At 42.1% G+C, this 19,200-nt stretch overlaps 2 protein-coding genes across 6 annotated transcripts in view; both read right to left on the bottom strand.

Annotated features, from left to right (window-relative positions):
• Nucleotides 1–859: 859 nt before the first annotated feature.
• Nucleotides 860–5,373, bottom strand: rpia (ribose 5-phosphate isomerase A (ribose 5-phosphate epimerase)). 2 transcript variants are annotated; one of them, XM_088316079.1, is made up of 10 exons: nucleotides 5,213–5,373; nucleotides 4,817–5,122; nucleotides 4,343–4,403; nucleotides 3,524–3,579; nucleotides 3,373–3,432; nucleotides 2,816–2,880; nucleotides 2,658–2,726; nucleotides 2,432–2,573; nucleotides 1,877–1,976; nucleotides 860–1,676 (listed from the first exon to the last, which is right to left on the bottom strand). In XM_088316079.1, exons 2-10 carry the CDS (start codon nucleotides 5,000–5,002, stop codon nucleotides 1,579–1,581), a joined length of 837 nt encoding a protein of 278 aa, XP_088172205.1. In that variant the 5' UTR covers nucleotides 5,003–5,122; nucleotides 5,213–5,373; the 3' UTR covers nucleotides 860–1,578. The 2 variants fall into 2 exon arrangements, with proteins under 2 accessions (XP_088172205.1, XP_088172196.1); XM_088316070.1 differs by having other exon boundaries at nucleotides 4,817–5,371.
• A 1,562-nt stretch (nucleotides 5,374–6,935) lies between these two features.
• The window catches only part of slc4a11 (solute carrier family 4 member 11), a 54,942-nt gene continuing 42,677 nt past the window's right edge, over nucleotides 6,936–19,200 (bottom strand). For all 4 annotated transcript variants that reach the window (XM_088309911.1, XM_088309928.1, XM_088309919.1 and 1 more), the window contains 5 exons: nucleotides 18,908–19,073; nucleotides 14,872–15,045; nucleotides 13,450–13,645; nucleotides 12,116–12,285; nucleotides 6,936–10,302 (listed from right to left, as the gene is read on the bottom strand). In XM_088309911.1, coding sequence (XP_088166037.1) covers nucleotides 10,236–10,302; nucleotides 12,116–12,285; nucleotides 13,450–13,645; nucleotides 14,872–15,045; nucleotides 18,908–19,073 — 773 coding nt within the window. In that variant the 3' untranslated portion in view covers nucleotides 6,936–10,235. The remainder of the gene's footprint in view (nucleotides 10,303–12,115; nucleotides 12,286–13,449; nucleotides 13,646–14,871; nucleotides 15,046–18,907; nucleotides 19,074–19,200) is intronic.

The following is a 19,200-nucleotide window of genomic DNA, read 5'->3' as shown; positions in this document are numbered from 1 at the left end:
CCTTGTTTCTATACTGTGATTGGATGACGGAAAGCATGTGTTCGTGAAACCTTTTTTGTATTGGTTGCTGAAGTGTCAATCAAAGAGGAGGCATACTCAGCACAAGGTGATTGGATCGCCCACCCGTCAATCTGGGAGAAGCCCGCCGAAACAGTAAGTTTCCATAACAGTGCATATGATTGGTTGAGTCGCCAGGCGTTCGAAGCGGCGCGTGCGCACATTCCCAAAGTGTACGATTGGTTGGAGGGGTGTCTTCCAGTTGTCCAATCAGAGAGAAGATCGTGGTAAACAACGACACGATTGGCATAACGCGTTGCCCTGTTTACTTGAGGGGATGACTCCATTGGATAATCCAGTCGTCAATCATTGGCGGTTGTTGAGTCGCCTGACGCAAAAACACCAACGTGGCTCCCCCGGTGGACAGTTGTCGCGATATTTCCTTTTCCTGGTCACGGGTTATCTTCCTGTTGACAAATCGATACTTGAAAAAAAAAAAAAGACGTCAGGCTCTTAAACGAAATACCGATACTTAAAAAAAATAAAAACGGGTAAAAATAGAAACACTGATTCAACTCCTTAAGTAAAAGCAGTACAGGAATTAAAGTTTGATAATACTGTAATAAAAACAGACATTCATATTATATATACACATTTTATATACACACATACAAATATATATACACAAATATTGGGAACGTCTGATGCTTTTAAACTCTGCCTTCTCGGAAAATGTTATTACGTCGGAATCACAGCGCCACCGTGTGGCATACACGTGAGACTAATGCCTCACCAAATAGCTTTTCTTAAAATAAGTGATTCGTGTTGGACCGTAGGTCTGTAATAAAAACCAAGTCAAATATTAGATCATGATTAAGTTTATTTGTAAAATTAGAAGCAGGCACATGCATGATTTTGGGCATGTATTTTTGGGAAATAAAAGAAAAAGAAAAACGAGTAACTGGTACAGTCAAAAATCATCAGTCACAGTCACATTGGAATGATTAAAAAATTTGGTGCAAAACAGACTTTGGTGAAGCGGAAGATGCGGATTTAGCGATGGCACAGGCACTGAAAACAACTCAGAGAAAAGGCAAAGGGAAAAAAATGTTGTTTTTTTTTTTTTTTGGTGCGAGAAGTGAAGACAGGAAGCACAACCTGTACATTTATGGTTTTTGTATTATGACATCCCTGTGCCTTCATTTGACTTCCTTCTAAAAACATCAGACACTACGTCAAGGCACAAAGTGCGCAAGTCAGGCGCATAATAAAATGAGGAAAGCGCTAACAGGAGAATATGGCCCGTCGATGTATACTGCATCCCATCTCTTTATGTAACCGTTGAAAATAACTCAGACGGCAGCACAAAACCCAAAATTGTCGGTCACACAATCCAGATAAAACCCGATCACATTCCCCAGAAAAATAAGAACGGGATGACACGATTCCAGAGAGCAATCACGTGATCCAATGGAGTCATTGCCTTAAAATCCTCCAGAGTTAAAAGATGTGTCCATTGTGCACATCAGACAGTAGACTTGTAAAACCAAAATGAGGAAAATTGTGTTCCGGTCGCCGTTGTCAGTTGACGGGCGCGTCGCGTAGCTGCACGCGCCCGTCCTGCATGCCGAAGTAGGCGCGCTCCGCCATGCCCACAAACAGTCCCGTCTCCACCACCCCTGAGGACGACACGGCAGACGAGCAAATGGCACCACACGCTTGCAAAAGTGGGCACACCCTCTTATTCTTCAAAATGAACTCATCCCAATCCGACTCGCATTAAAATGCGAGTCATCACGCAGCGCCGCCATTTGAAAATGGCTCTGATAAACGCTTCAGATGTTCGAGCAACCTCTTCCTGACATTCAGCGGACCTCACCTGGAATCATTTTGACGGCTTGGTTGACGTCCTTCCAGCAGTGAGCGCGCTCAAACTTCCAGTCCAGGATGAAGTTGCTGTTGTCTGTCACCACAGGACCCTGACAGGAAAGAGAAGAGAGAGAAAGAAAGAAAAAAAAAAAAAAGAGCTTAACTTAAAGCGACAGTTGCAAGAACTGTCGTCTTTACACTGCAGAGCATAGTGTAAAGATAAAGATGTCCTTTATTAGTCCCACAATGGGGAAATTTGCGTGCTGCTTTTATGAAACAAACCAAAAGTTTCTGTGTTCTAAAAAAATGAAATAAAAGATGGAAACATCGCACATCTTACGATGTGAATATTGCGCATGCGCACGTCGCAATCGCGCAGCCCTACTTGGTGAGCTATTTTTAGAACAGACCCGTTGGCTACTTATGTTGTCCTTGGGACTAACTCGTACCCGCCGGCAGATTGTCACTTTTTTTTAGGACAAAGTAAATGATCAAAAGAGCAAAAAGGCATTCATGTTTGCATCAATCTCACTTTTGTTGATAGTTTGTTTTTATTGCAACTTACAGCTTTACTGACGCCCATCCGCAAGTTGACCTCCCCTCCGAAAAGTTGGACGATCCTCCTGGAGACGGGCACGTGGGCCACGGGGACCACCTCGATGGGAACGCCCTTCTTCCACTGCTGGCCTAACGCTTTGGAGTCCTTCCTGACGGGAGACACCACAAATATTTTGAAAAGCCCTCGGCTCAATAAGCTCTCTTCTTCAAAGCAGATCATCTTGAATCCAAACCTGTAGTCCGCAATGACGATAAAATGGCGGGCGCAGCCTGCGACAATCTTCTCCTGAGTCAAGCAGCCACTGACAAAAAAAAAAAAAAAGTCGGCGATGATCGTGAACAAAAAGAGCCAAAGGAGCCACGGTAAGCGGCGATGCCACACGGAACTCACCCTCCGCCTTTGATCAGCGTCAGATCGGCGTCCACCTCGTCCGCTCCGTCGATGGCAACATCCAGCTGACCGAAATCCAGGAAACACAATTTAAGATCAAGAAGTGGCCTGCGCCAAAGCCAAACAATCACGCCATCTCGTGAGAAAAAGCTCACTGCAGGCTCTGCGGCTTTTGTCGTACGATTTCAAAAAGAAGCTGCTTTCGGGTCATCACTTACCAATTCGACCCCAAAATATAAACGAACACACGCATCATTGTCACATTTGGTGGAAGTCAAACTACCGTAGTTTCCCGAATACAAGATGCATATAAGCCTTTTAACACGGCAACAACTTTGCTCATGAAAACAGAACACCACCCCCCAAAAAATAAAATGTGAGATTTATTTAGCGTATTTTCTGAACTATAGAGCGCCCCTAGTGGTGAGAGAAAAAGCCACAGAAAAGCCGCACCGCTGTATTAGCCGCACGGTTCAAGACTGAGGAAAAAAGTAGCGGCTTATAATCGGCAAAATATGGTAATGTCCTGAACCTTCACCTGATGCGTCAGTCATTACCTCAGGGTGTCTGTCCAGATCCGACAGCATCAGTCCGTGCTGCAGAATCAGCTGACGGGCCTGAAGGAGGACAAACATGGAAACTTTCATTCTTTACTCGGAGAACATCAAGAAATTCGGCATTACAGGAATACAGAAAAGACAAACTAGCCTGGAAGGAGGTGGGCACACAGATGATGTTCAGCTTCTCCTGACGCACTCTCTCAGCTGAAGGAAAAAAATATAAAACACACACACACAAAAACAAAATGAAATACTCAAGCTGCTTATCCACCACATTAGGATACATTAATATCATCTTTGATGGCCGAAAACCTGGCGGTGAAGTTTAAGATTATCTTTCCGACAAATGAATGGCCTTTTGTGGGGGACTCAACAAGCCTGACGACTTTTCATCGCCAACACAAGCTCCCTAACACACACCTTTGGGGTAAAATAAAAAAATCAAAATCAGCCCCAACACGTCTCAGCCAGTCGACCAGAAATTGAGCGTGTGCATTTTGACAAGACACACAAAAAAGTATCAAGGACCCACGGCCAGAATTGAACATCAAGTCGGCCATTTGGGTTTGCGGTTGTCATTTTGCGCGATTCCAGGCTTCACAGACCAAGTCCGTCCGACAAGAGAATTGGGCCAACCATTCCCCGTTCAAAAACAAGAATCGTTATGTTGACAAACTTTTTTTTTTTGGGTCTATGGCATGTCACATGGGTGGAGCTTGGCATCAAATGATCAATTTGAGAATCCCGGGGGCCCCGGAAAAGTAAAAAAAGAATTAAAAATTAAATGACCGAGACAGTAATTAACACAAAATCGGGTGGACATGCCTGCCATGACAGGAAACACGAAAAAGCCTCATGGATGCGTGGTCATCCATTTTCTGTTGAAACAGCCATTTTGAGAGAAATCCCAACTTTCAGAATCAAGACTCGTTTTTTGTATTTTTTATTACCATGAAGATTCACTCACCTAGTCTGTCCACCGCATAGACGATGGTCGAGCCACTGCCGACTCCAACAACCTGATTGTTCTGTTGGGCAGCACACAAATTCCAAATCATTGCAATCGATTACACTAGAGTGGACTTTAGAAGTGTGTTGTTCTCTGTGTGTGTGTGTGTTTTGTTCTTCTTCTTTTTGGTGATGAAACAGTCTTGTGTTTGTTCCAAACATACAGTTAGGAATAGTGGTCAAAATGTGTCAAAAACAAAACTGTCACCGTGTATGCGACTCAGAAGGGTCGTATAGCAGATTAGATTGACATGGCAACAGAAAGAATCTGAATTCTGATTGGACAAAACAATACTCAATTGTTTTGTCTTGCTAGCTAGCTAACTTTTACAGTATAACCAGATTGATACGTGCAGGTCGTGAGTGGGGCGGCAGCTATTTCAAAGCATCAACCGCGGACGATGATAATTAAAACAAAAGCGCAAGTCCCTACCTGCACGTGGTTGTCCACCGCCGCATAGGCGGCTTGTTTCTTCGCCTCTTCCGCCATGCTAACAACACACGTGCTTGTCTTGAAACCGGCGGCGAGGACGAGAGGACAACGACCGGACGCAGGAGACAACCGAAGGAGGGAGGCAGGAGCGAGTTTAATCCAGGAGACCCAACCCAGAAAGCTCATGGGCCCAACCCACAAACTCGCAGTCGACTTCCAAAATGTGCACTGGGGTCTGCACGCGACATTTCCGCGTTTGGGGTCCAGCGGCGTGTAAACTTCCGGTCGCTATGGCTAACGCTAGGCCTAGCGGTAACAAGACCAAATGTTTGTCAAGTTACCGTAAATAATGTTGGACCGTCATCACGTTACCGGTGCAAAATTTCGGCCGCGTACCAGTTTCCGGTCTCTCCACTTGTTTCACTTGATACTCGGACGCCATCTGCAGGAAAAATAAACCTTGTTAATTTTTTTTTAATGTGGGCGATATCGCAGTGGTCAAGCTGGTGTGAGCGAAAATGACGGTGTCACGCCGAGTGCCCGTTTTTGTTTTTTGTTTGTTGATACTTTGGGGGGGAAAAAACACCCTCCGCTCCAAACGAGGCAGTGGCCAATGCCGTGAACAGTGCGTAATGCGCATGCGCAGATGCTCTACCTGAAGTGTACTCACCTGAGTTCTTGGCAACAAATATCCGAGAGGTGACTATTCCTTTTCACCCTTTATGATACATTATCCACATTTAAAGACACAAACTCAAAAAAACGCATCCCGTATTAAAAAAATCTCTTATTTGTTTTGACGCTTTTGATGTAATTGTAGTGGCCCGAGGGTGGCGCAAGAGGACAGTTTGAAGTGTCAAGTGTTGAGCAGCGCACGACTCAAGTCTCGTAATAAAAAAAAAAAAAAAAAAAAAAAGGTCTCGTCACTAAGAAGTCTTCCATGTTTATAGTTGAGCTTATTGTCCATGTTAGGCATTTTGTCAGCAAAATAAAGGTTCCTTTTTATTTTTTTGTAATTAACGATTGTTGTAATACAGTGAACACAGACAAACTTAAACAATGATAATGTGAATCATATTGTATTGTTAATGATAAAGTGAATTTGCAGTGATCAATAGGGGCAAGGCTTCGATCAAGCGTGGTCACTAATTGGGTTGAGGTGTTCATTCCCCACAAACTTGCAGGCAACTTATTTGAGGTGAGACATTGATTTGTTCAAGTGTCCGAAGATTTATTGGGGCACGGCTCCAATTGTATTGAAGGCAATTGACTGGGGCGCGGCTTCGATTAAAGCCGAAGCATGCTGGGTCGACTGGATTAAGGGTGGCGTTCATTTGTGTGCAATTAGCTGGAGCACGGCGTTTTATTTGCTCAAGCGGACGGATATTCATCGGGGCACGACGTGGGCAATTATTTGAGGTGAAGTGATTGCTGAATAATTGGGGCGCGGTGTTTCGGAGGAGGTGCTATTATTTGAGGTAAGGCGTTTATTTGTTCAAGAGGACAAGGTTTAATTGATATGGTGTCCATTAGAGAGGAACAGAGACATCTCACATTTGAAGTGAGACGTTTTAGTTCATTTAATTCAATTTAATTAATTACATAATAAATAACCCTAACGAAGTGGGATACAGACCTTTAATTAAATAAGCTATTTAAGGTAAGGCATTTATTTGTGGATGGCTATTTATTGTGGCACAGAGTCAAATAGTGGGGCGGCCCCCGCGCCCGGGGGGGCACGGTGCGATGCTGAGGGGGGGTGCGTGCGACCGTGGAGAACATGCTTTTTTTTCCGCGCACTTCAATAAAGTGTAATAGCACATCCTCTCCAGTAGTTGACAGTGGCGCTCTCCTTGCTCATTGTGCGCAGCGAGTATTTTAATTCTACGGTGCAGGTTTGTTTTGCAACAAAAAATATTCATAGCTGCGCCGGAGAGTGGGTGGTGGTGAGGGGCGTGAGGGGGGGGGGGCGCAAATTGTTTTTTCTTGCTGGGGGGGCGTAACAAAAAATAATTGCAAAGCATTGTAATAGAACAAAGTATTCCGGGTGAGGCGCTTGCAGGTTAGCATAGCGTTAGCTGTTTGCGAGACATCAAAGGAGAAAAAAAAACACCTCCAACATGACTACTTTTTTATTTGGCAAACAGCTTGAGATAGTCTCTTTTTTCAGTATGTATGTATATTTATAAACATATATATACATACAGTGTATATATATATATATATATATATATATATTCATTTATTTATATACTATGTAATAAAACAACACATTCTCTTAAGATATTTTTTTACATCATATTCCAGCTTACAAATATAGCTGATCTTTTCCCACAACAGAAAAATTACTCAATGACACCCAAGTGCGAGATATATATATATATATATATATATAGTCACATCTTACATTCATGGTTAGAAAAGTAGGCTACTGTATATGTAAGAAAAGAAAAAAAGGTTTCCGGAATGCAGAGGACAACAAAAGTTGGGCACAGAGAAAACAACTAATACACAATAAAACACTTTCGAATGGAAGTTAAGAATGAAAAAGACTTTTGGGATGATGAAAAGTTTGTACGAGTCCGTGTGACTGCTCGTTTTCCTCTTTTTTTTCTGCAAGGATCATTCAGAGGATTATGCAAATGTCTCCACGTCGGCTTACGACTTTTTTCCCGCGTGGTCCGACTGCACGAGGGGAGCTTTTTTTTTTTTTTCTTTCTTCGTCTTCAAAAATAGAGCTCACTGAGCTTTTTTTTTTTTTTTTTTTTTTAATTATTTTTATACACAGTATTGCTGAATCGTCGAGTGTTGCATTCAAGGACGGTCTGTGAATTGGCAATGAGTTGTAGGAAAAAAAGCAAGACACGTCGAAAAATCTTGACTTTCCGCGTCGCAAACGTTGTCGTTAATCCAAACTTGGAGGCTATGACGTGATGTTACTTTGCAAAAATGAGCCATTCGAATGCTTTTTATGCCACTTTGCAGAACAACGGTGGACTCGGGACGGCAGAATGTTTTTTCCGAGATGTAAACACATGAAACCAAAATGGCCGAATTGCCAACACAATAAATGAGAAGCGATTCAAAGCACACAACGGAAGAAGCCTTTCTTTAAAATAAACCAAAAGATAAATCGATATTCAAAGCGATAATAGATATTGAGAATTGGCGTTAAACTACATGTTTTGGTTTGTGCTGAGATTCCAAATAATTACACACTAATATATATATATATATATATATATATATATATAAAAGTAATGATTTCCATTCCCCATAAAACATCAGGGACAGGACAGGAAGAGTCAGGAGGAGAGTTGGGATGAGGTTTCAGAGTTGGGGTTCAGGATTTGGGACAGTACAAGTTAGGGGACGAGCGACGTTAGGGGAAGGGGGTTGAAAGGTCGCTGGTGGGGGTTTCGGTTCAGCAGGGAGCAGTTTGAACAGAAAAAAAAAAAGATTTCTTCATGAGGCATGAATCATTTCATGGAAATCCAGCAGGAAGGGACAGGACAGTGGGCACGGGAGTAAGGAAGAGGACAGAAACAGGAAAAGCTCGGGTTAAGGGGAACCGACAGGAAGGCGGCGGACATCGGAGTTGTTAAAGATTCGGACTGGAACGGTTGTGGGAGTGTTAAGGTTGGTGTTGTCCGTAAGGGATGGGACAGGCTTGCAGGAGGTGCGAGATATTGACCAGGACAGCAGGGAGTGGGACATCGGGGTTTCCGACAGGACTTGTTTGTTGACAGTTGGCTTTCACATCAAAAGACGATTATGAGACTCAAGTGCAGCTTTTATTTCATGGAAAACACATTTCCATGAAATAAAAGCTGGACGTCTGAACTTTTTTTTTTGTTTGGCGGTTGGGACCAGTGTTGTTTTCGTCAACGATGACGTAAATATTTCGTAAACGCCCCTTTTTTTCTTGACGATAACACAAGAGTGGGCAAACCTTTTGATTGGCGGGCCACAACGGGTTCTGAAATTTGACAGAGGGGCAGATGGGAGTGTTTTGGTACATTTTATTTTCAATGAACGTGAACAAAAGCATGAAAACAATAAATCTGTGTTTGACACACCAGAGTATTTAGAAAATAAAAGATTTTTTATTTCATTTTTTCAAGTTCGCCGGGCCGGATTAAAACGTTTAACGGGCCACGTGTGGCCCCCGGGCCGCCGTTTGCCCACACCTGCGATCACAAGCACAACGTGGCTCTCTCACGTGGCGTGACGAAAAAATCGGGATCAAATTGTTAGCGTGAGGTCCGTCGGTTGTTCCAAATTGATGACATCACCTCCAATTGGACAAGCAATCTCGTTCCCAAAAATTGTGACAGGAAGTACCAGAGTAGATCAGAGTTATAGTTCGGGACGGGAAGGGGAGGCGGATGTCAACTGGAACGGTTAGGGTTATGGTTGGGAACAGGACAGGAAGTGTTGGCGTCAACGGTAAGGTTCAGCATTATGGTTCGGAACAGGACAGAACAGGAAGTGTTAGCGGACAGGAAGAGTAAGGCCTTCGGGGTAAGGCGTGCATTTTAGGACAGGCAAAGAGGGGTTAAGGGAGAGAGACAGGACAGGAAGGGCTCGGATTGTGGCTAAGGTTGGGCCAGGAAGTGCAAGAACTTTACCAGAACCTTAAGAGACATTTAATGCCAGTCATTTTTTTTTTTATATATCAAATGAATTTTGACTGAATTTGACAGAAGATATTCATTCCTAATGTCCTTGAAGTGTGAAATGGTGTTTGGTATTGCCGCTTTTTTTTTTTTCATGCCAACATGTTGCCCTTTCATGACAAGTCAAGTGATTGGTTCCAAAAGATGATTATTGACAATTTTTACTGCAGCTTTTGACGACGCTGACCGTCTTTTGTACTATTCGGAACAAACGAGCGCAGACATGGAGAGGACATCGTGAGGGCAAGACAAGCCGCAATGATGCAGAGTCGCCTCCAGGGGGTGCTCTAGGGAATGCCTGAAAGAAGAGGGGGAAAAAAAAAGTCCATGCTACCTTTTGGATCTAGTATTCAACTACTCATCAACACAGTGTAAGTACACGTCACGTGGACCAAACAGCACCAGCACGGTGTGAAAACACGCAGGTGTGAAAAAAGGGGGTCGTGCCGTTACATGGTTTGTCACTTACACGGCATTAGTGAGTAGTTCAAGTACTCGAAGCAAACACGACGACGACAACTGCGACGAATCGCGGACTTCTGGAATGGGTCCGCGGGCGCCTTTGGACGCTCTGTTGGAATGTTCCCGCTTTGGCAACTGTCGCTGCTCAACTTCCTTTTTCGCCTTTGCACAGTTTGGCGTTACCAAAAAAAACAAAAAACAAACAAGCAAACCTTTCCCTTGCCCTTTTTGCGGCAGGTCTTTTGTGTTCCATCTGGCATGGTTTTCGCCTTCTGGGGCTACATATGTTGGGCATCCATGATGTCCAAGTATTTGGCTTCAATGATGTGAGGAAGCACCCTGTTCCTACACACACACACAAGAAGAAAGTGAGGTTCTACGTGACTTTTTAAATTGAATTCAGATTTGATGATTATTAGTTTTACTTTTTGAAAGGAATTTTTTTTTTAGGAATTTTTACTTGATTTGGTGTGAATTGTTTTTCATTTTTTTAAAAACTGTTTTAATTCAATGTTACCTGTTATCAAGGAAATATTTAAAACTGTTTATTTTTTCAATGTTTCTAATGCATTTTTAAAAATATAAATGTTGATTTTCTTTCTTGATTTTTATATGAATCTTTTTTAATGAATTTTGGTATTTTTTTGACCCATTTTAATTAATGACAACTAATTTTAAATGTTTTACTTATATTTTATATTTTTTAATCATTAAAAGAATACACAATGTGACTGAACTTTTACTTAGCTTGAAATTTGGATTGTTGAATAAAATTGTACTCAAATTGCTTTTTAATGAAGATGAATGAATAAATACATTTCATAAATTTCTCCTTACTTTTAGATCTTTTCTTTTTCAAGGTGGGGGGATTCCCCACCACTTTTTAAGATTAATTCTTTAGTTTTTATTTCAGGAACATTCAACCTTCAGAAAAATAATAAATAAAAGGACCTCAAACATTTCCCTGGGGAACTCCAGTGTGCTAATAAGTGTGTGAAACGTGAGCGGGATTATCTTAAAAAGTAAAAAACGAACAAGTGTACTTGATGAAGTGGCTGAGTGCGTGCGTGCGTGCGTGCGTGTGCGCACCTTTGAAGTGCAAATGTTCATTTCTTATTGAAAGCAAGTGCACTAGAGAGACACGTCGCGCACTGTATAGAAAATCATATATAATGCAGAGCAAACATCTGCTCGCTTTCATGTCGTCTTCCAAGTGAGGAGCTGTGTTGTGTTTTCCAACAAAATGACCTCAACTCAAACACAACAAAACATGGAATTCTCCCCACCAAAAACAAATCAATCAATCAATCAATCAATGCAGGTTAAGATAAGATAAGATAAGATAAAATGTCCTTTATTAGTCCCACAATGGGGAAATTTGAGGTGTTACAGCAGCAAAATGCAAATGCGTGAGCAAAAGAATTTGAAAAGCGGCGTTTTCTTTGATTGCAAGTTGTTGGAAATAAAGAAAATGCATTTGGACAAAATTATTTGGCCAACTTACCGAAAGGTGAAAAGGAGGAAAAAATGGACACTAATGATAAGATTCCTTGTTTTTGTATGATAACTGATTTTAAATAAATGTATAAATGATTGAGTTGGACTTTTTTTTGTATTTCTACTCATTGCAATTGTTTTTCAAATGTGTAACTTTAACAAAAAAATGTATTTAAATGACAATTTATCAATTACTTTTACTTTTTATGATTTATAAAATTAATTTGTACTTATGTTCGAATGAAAAATCTCAAATTGTTGATCGATGAATTTTTAAGTCTGTCTTGTTTCACTTTTAACTCATTTTTAAAAAATAATTAAATAATTTTTTACTCATTTCTAATGAATTTGGAATTTTTTTTTTAACGTTTTTGCATTGTCCTTGCACTTCAATATTCTTTTAAGAGTTACTTTTTAACTGAGTTTGTTCATGTTTGATTTTTTTGTAATTGTTACTTTTTGATATTTGTTTCGTATTTATTTGCATGCTTTACCTTTTCAGTTTTTTTTTAATTAAAATCTCTTTTTTTTTTTTTAGGAGTTTGATTCATTTTTTTCTTGCTTTTTAATGAACATTTTCTTTGGGACTTCATTTGTATGAATGGTTTTGTTTCATTTGTATTTGTAAATTAGTCGCCTTCAATTTTCACGCGTGTGTCACCTGATGGGGATGAGCAGGATCATGACCAAAGGGAAGATCATCTTCATGTAGGGGATGGGGTACATGCCAAACGTGCACAGCACCAGCAGCTGCATCATCTGCAGGAAGGTGAAGTAGTGGATCTTCCTCTGGGGCACTTTGCGGATGTAGTGGGTGGGCGGGTACGACGTCTGCGGCAAAGGGGGCGAAAAAGCGTCAGGAACCGGCCGGGAAAATTCAATTCCCTGCGGTTGTCTTCCTCCAGCTGTTGCAAAGGGAACATCTCCAGCAAACGACGTATGGATCAACATGAAAAGCAAAGTTCATTCCCAAGACGCCACTTTTAAGCTTTGCCGTTGCTTCTGCGTGAATGGCAGCAACGCAAAACGGAACGACGAAGGAAGCCGGCAAATTTCGGGGCTTCGGCTGTACCCGAGGAGCCAAAATCGGAGCGTGAAGTCCTCGTTCGCACAACCCGTCAAACCAGTTTTTGTTTTTCTCATGTCGCTGAATTGTGTGAAAGGGTCCGACACGGAAACTTGAACATTTTCCAGTTTGAGAGGCTCAATGTCAAAGGGAATAGCATCGAGCCAGATCAAGTGTGTAAAGCTCGTCGCCGGACTGTGCGAAAGGGTCCAAGGCAGATTTTGGGCTACAAAGCCTAAGAATGAAGATAAAAATCAATGTTTTAAAAAGGCAGCAAAGGCCCCTTTCGCACTGCTGAATTGAAGTGACTGGATTGCGTGAAAGGGACCGAAAGAACAGGAAGATCAAAGCAACCCAGAAATGTTCCGGCTTGAGAGGCTCAACTGTTGCTTTGGTCAAAGTGCAAAAAGCAAGAAAAAGTCTAAGTCCCCTTTCACGCTGCCATCTTTGTTGCTGAATTGTGTGAAAAGTGCCGACTTTGGTCCCAGAGGAAAAAGGCAAACTGCAAAAAAACCCCACAAGTTTTGCCAAAAGGAGTGGCAGCAAGGGGTGCAAAGTGCCCTTTCACACAGCCATTTCCTACCCATATACCCGTTGACTGTGTGAAAAAGTCCAACACAGATTCTAGCAGACGAATCCTAAGCGTTGGAAGAAGAACCGCAGCTATGTAAGAGAGAATCGCGACAAGATTGAAGAGAGGTGAAAAGTTGGCTTTCTCCAATTTATTTTTCACCCCGTTACTTGATTGCGTGAAAGGGGCTACGGGAAAAGGTCAACTCAAGTGTCCCACATTGCGACTCCCCTCCGACACCGATCTCGGGGTGCAAAGGTGAGCCGTGACCCCCCCGGCATTGGCGCCGTGAGAGGGAAGACCGACCCCCCCCCCTTTCACACAGCCCGCCAAAGCCATCTTGGCGCCCGCTCCTCACCTGCTCCTTGAGCAGCAGGGCCATGCGGTCGCACATCTGGTTGCCGTCGATGGAGGTGAGCGCGATGTAGAGGAAGAGTCCGTACAGAACCGGCTTGGGGATCCACTGCAGCGGCAGCGGCAGCAGGAAGACCGACGCGCCGATGAAAACGTTGGCGGCCAGCGACGTCACGCGCGTTTCCTTCACCTGCACGATACTGAGCACAAACAAAATTACACGCTGGCCCAAGGTAACGCAAACCGAAATTGAAAAAAACATTTTTGCTGATAAAATGAAACGAAAGCAAAAGTGCTAAAAAAATAATAAAAAATTAAGAAAAAAATACTGTTACATGGAAAATGTCCATCGCTTTCATCTTTGTCGATTCATACGTGAGGGCTCATTTTAAATGTATTTATTTTGGCATCAGTGCACATCCAATTGCACACGACAAATACTCCATTTAAAAAAAATACAATAAAAATAAAATAAAACGAACACTAAAACTAATGAAGACTCAATGAAAACAAAGCAGTTAAGGAAAAAAAACTGCAATAAAACAAATGTAACTGAATTTTAAACAATAAATAAAAATCCAAGTTCAAAATGAAATAAAAAGATTCAGTTTTGCACATTTGCGGATTTCTCATCCTTAAAATTGGCGAATGAAAGTCGTGACTTTGACTGATCATCAAAAACAAATGATTTTTGGTTCGACTTTCTTGTTAGCGTGCCGCGACTCTCGGCCGATATGTTTGGCAGCTTTTTGTAAACAAAATGCGTTTGACCCGCACCTTCCGCGGCTGGTCTGAGTTACTCGTTACATTTCAACTTCCTGTTGACTCCCAGCCGAATTATGGAGCATTTAGCCAAGTTCGCAGTTTTATTTTGGTAGATTTCTACTTCCTGTTTTTTTTTTTTTTTTTTTTTATTGGACATGATTGTTATCGAGCAGCTTTTTGTGAAGAAAGGGGTGATTTTGAAGCACGACTAAAATTGGAGCCTTTAATGTTAACTCATTCACTTTGACGTCTTTACCCGTCAATGGCAGTAAATGTGTGAAATATGTTATAATTTTGAATTTAAGTTTTTTTTTTTGTTTTTTTTACTTATTTTTTTAATGTCTTATGTGGCATCCATCTTGCCTTACACCAAACATTGCCAAAATATTCCGAACAGCAATCAATATACTTCATGGCACTTGGATCTCACCCCCCCAAAAAAAAAAATAAAAAATAAAAAAAATAATTAATTAATTAAAATAAATTAAGATAAATTAAAATAAATTAAGATAAATTAAAAATAAATAAATAAATAAATAAATGAATACAATTATTTTTCTAAAAATATTGATCCAGAAGCTCCTTATTATTCAGCATGGCCAATTGGCCATCCCGTTCAATGGAGGTCAGTAATAACGCTTCTTGTCTTAAAGGCACTCACGTCTCGTAGAGGTGTCCTCCCTCCACGCGCTGCTCGACGAAGGCCAGCTGGCGCACGTGCAGCGTGGAGTGCGGGAAGGCGGCGTGCATCCAGGGCAGCCCCAGAACCGACATCAGGATGTTGATCAGGCCTGACAGCATCAAGTCCCAGTGGTACGCCGTGCCCTTCAGCAGCCTTGGCGCCGCAAAAACAACAACATCAACAAACGCATGCGTATACAAAGACCCCCCCCAGCAACTTCTTATTTTGTATTTTGATTTGGATTTTTTTTTTGCTTTGCAGCACGAAGCTGCTGTGACTAAAAACTTTCAATCAGACGTGTTGAGCGGAGCCTCGAAGGCTCTCGGGCCGAGCTTAGCGGACACTTAAGTGAGTAAGTGGCCGAACAGCATAATTGAGTCATTTGGAACTTACTCGCACAAGAGCAATCTGATTTTTAAATGTTTTTTTTTTTTTAAATACCAATGTGATTGCGCAATATTTGAACCGAGGCAACCGGACTCTTGTTTGTAGAATTTGTTGTGTTTGGTTTTGCAAAAGCCTTCCAAATTGACCGAAGCAATTACGTACGCTACTCGTCAAACCAAACAAGATACAAAACAATCATACATTTTTTATTTTTTGAAAAATGAAATATTCTGAGCCGTGAACTTCCTCAAAAGTCCTCCAAAAGTGTCAAGTTAGAAAAAAAAAAATTCTGTTGTTTTGGAACTAACAGATAGCAATCGCATATTGTTAGCCTGATAGCATTTTTGCTAACGTGGTCTTTTTTAACGTTTTCGGAAAATGGAAAAAAAAAAAAACAACAAGAAAATCAAGAAACCATCACTGCCTTGATTTAACCTTTGCGGACGACCGTGAGAATAAGAAGGAGACGAATAAAACCAGAATAAGGTAACCGGATTTGAATGGTAAATTCGCCACGTTTAAATAAACCTCTGCCGTTAGCATCTCTCCTTTTTTAATTTCTGGGGCCCGGAATGGGGTCGGGGGCCGACAATTTTTTCTGAATAAGGCCGGAGGGTCGAGGCCGAAACGGTACAGAGATCGCGGCCGGAGGGCGGGGGACTGACCGGCAAAAAAGGCTCAAGTGCCCAGCTCTGCTCAGAAATGAGGTGAAAATAATGGTTTCTGCGCTCCGGCACTGCAAACAAGCTTTCAAACTTCATGACTTTTGATACCATCTTGGACTAAAAGAATCCAATCAAATGTGTTTAGTTTGAAATTCCCGAACACTTTACTTTAGGGCCGTCTAACTCATTTTAGCTCAGAGGCCACATAGACGAAAATCGATGACCGAGTGGGCCGGAACAGTAAAATCAGGATCTGGAACATCAAATAATTGGCGTCAATATTACTATTATTGTTGAATGTGTTGATTTTTTTTATGTTGTACTCAGTTTTTTTTTTCCTCCCCAACTTGCTCTACTCATCTGAGCATTGCTTGATTTTGCGAAAGGCTTACGGGTTGACGGCCACATTGAATTTTTTTTATTCATCTTAAAAGTCCATTGAATTGGGTTGACAGCGTGTCGGCCGTTTGTTGAATTATGGGGCCGCTGTTTGTTCAGTTGGGCCATACTTATTTTTAGACTTGGCCAAATCTTCTCGCGGGCCGGATTAAATCCGCTTGAAGGCCTGATCCGGCCCACGGGCCATACGTTTGACACACAAAAAAAAGGCTATCTCTGTGGCCCCGTTTCCAGCTTTCAACGCACCTAAAATAAGAGCAACGCCGACCTTGAAACGTATCGAATAAATGTGAAGTCTGTACACTTGACAGACTTCCCCTCCATAAAAGAACGTCCGCCGTGCGCCGGCTCACATGTGGCGTCGCATTCATCAAAGTCGGCGCCGCCGAGCGAAGCGCGACGTCGCCTGACTTTTAGCGAAGATCAACTTTTACGGCGCACCGCAACATTTTCATCCCCGCCACTCATGAAAGTTACTCGCGGCGGCCGCGGCTTTGTGAGACTTTTTTTGGTGGGTCTATTCATAATAGACATGCCGAACAAATTTCACGTTGCTAAATGAAACAGATGCCTAATACATTTTTTATTTTTATTTTAAATGTCGCAGGGATGCCAGCGGGCCAATTTGGGAATGACACTAAATGGTTGCTTCAACTGAAACTTCCTGTGTGTTCTTGAGGCCTTTTTGGTGGCTCTGATAATCAAACACGACAACAAAATTGCAAAGTCCGACTGGCCTGAGAGGCTGAAAAAAAAATACATCAGAGGTGCTCCTTAGCCTATCTTGAGCAAAATCTGCAAAGCGGTTTGTGTCGTTTAGGGCAGAGTTGTTGTTTTTTTGTAGACATTTTAGTGCATCTTTTCATGATAGACAAGACGACCACATTTTATGTTTCTAAGGCAAACTAGCTTTGATACATTTTCTGTATTTTTGAAAGAATTGATTCTTGAAACGTTTTTGTGGGTCACTCAAATTTCATGTCGCAGCGAGAAACTTCCGCGGCGTTGGGGGGAGGGGCTAGCGCAACCTATAAAAATATTCAAGAGGCACTGAGCTAAATCAAAATGGTCAAAACCAGCGTCAAATGTCGACTTTCGAGCAAAATGGCAAACGTCCTGTTTCGTGGGATTCTTGGGACGATTTTATTTTGTAGCTCTACTCGTTCTAGAAATACCAACCAAATTTCATGTTGCTAAGGGAAACTCGCTCAGCGCTAAATTGGATAAGCGAGAGAGCATCCAAAAGTAGCTGCTTCAAAGCAAAATGGCCGACTTCCTTCCGTCTTTCGAGACACGGCTTCTTGGTACTTTTTCGTGGGTCGACTCATGATAGACACGCCCACCAAATTTACAATAAATCAATCAAAGAAAGAAAATTGCGGCCAATCCGTCCAAAATGAGCCTCAAATGGTTGGTCGAAAAAACAAAATGGCCGACCAGCTTGTAACTTTTCGGGGACGGCTATCAGATAATGAAATGGATTCCCGTTTAGTAGCTCTCATTTATGAAGCAATTTGCTTTTTTGAAGGATTTATTGTGGCCAAGGCGCTGATTTATGACTTGAGATTCGCCGGCGGCATCACAATCGGGCAGTCGGCCTCATGTCGGCCTGCGATTTGTGGAGGGCGGCAGGCGGACCAGATAAGGCTGCAAAAAGGTTTCACTTCCTGTTTTGGCTCAGATGTCAACTTTTGTGGCTCACTTGTCGCTAACGCGGCGAAAATCGCCAAAGGTCGTCCGTGGCTTTTGAAGCAGGCGAGCTCGCCTACGATTATGATGAAGAAAAATACGGACGCGGCAACGTCATCGGCTCGTTTGACGTATTTTGGTTGCTTTCTACTTCCTTTTTCGTTCCCCCGACATCGTTCTGACTTCAAGCGGCTTTTTGTGAACAACGGACTGAGTCGCGTTTCGTCAGCTCTCACGTTTGAACTTTTGCTTTATGACCTCAGCAACTTTTTTGCGTGAGGTGTGAGCTTTGATTTCCGACGGTGTCACCAGTTTTATTTTGGTAGGTTTCCGCTTCCTGTTTGGATTCTCTCTCCTGTTGTCTTGACAGGATTCTTTAGCGTTGGAGCAGCTTTTTGAGGACAAAGCAGCGCAATTTGGATCTCGCAAACGCAAACAATAAATGTTGGTTCTGTTTGGCAATGTTGAGCATTTTCACCGCTTTTATTTTTTTGATTATTTTTACTTCCCGTTCTGGTTCCGTTGACACTCTCAGTCAACTTTTTGTGTACAAATCGATTTGGATTTTTTTTGTTGCTGCAATCTTTACGGCTGTTATCGCTTTTATTTTGGCAAGTTTCTACTTCCTGTTCTTATTCTGTTTCTCTGACTCTTAGATGTCACTCGGCATTTTTTTTTTTGTGAACAAAAGATTGACTTCGATCTTCTGCGACTTGTTAAGTCTATTTATAATATTTAGCGTTGCTGTCGTCACTTTGCTAACTTCCTGTTTCGATTCCGCTCATGTTGTCTCGATCGCAAGGAACATTTTGTGGACAAAGGAGAGAAATTTGGATGTTCTGTGACATTCAGGTTTTTTTTTTTTTTTCCCCCACCTGTTCTCGGGCGCATTGGTGAGCGACACGACGATGTTCTGGTCGATGAAGATGAGCAGGGCGAGCAGGAAGCCGAGGCCCATGGCGCTCAGCACGTTCAAGGCCGTCAAACGCTCCAACGGCGCCACGCTGAACGTCGGCTTGTTGTGGACTTTAAACACTGGAACTGGAAAAATCACAAAAGAAAAGCATGCATTTTTCACAACGTCTGTCAGATTTTTCAACCATAGATGTTTAGGGGTTTTTTCTTTGTCAAAATTAACCATCAATAACATATTTTTCCTCCAATTTTT

The sequence above is a fragment of the Idiotropiscis lumnitzeri genome, chromosome 1 (assembly GCF_059441095.1).
Source record: "Idiotropiscis lumnitzeri isolate Australia: NSW breed Sydney's pygmy pipehorse chromosome 1, RoL_Ilum_1.0, whole genome shotgun sequence".
NCBI lineage: Eukaryota > Metazoa > Chordata > Actinopteri > Syngnathiformes > Syngnathidae > Idiotropiscis > Idiotropiscis lumnitzeri.
This window is presented reverse-complemented; position numbering and strand designations above follow the sequence as displayed.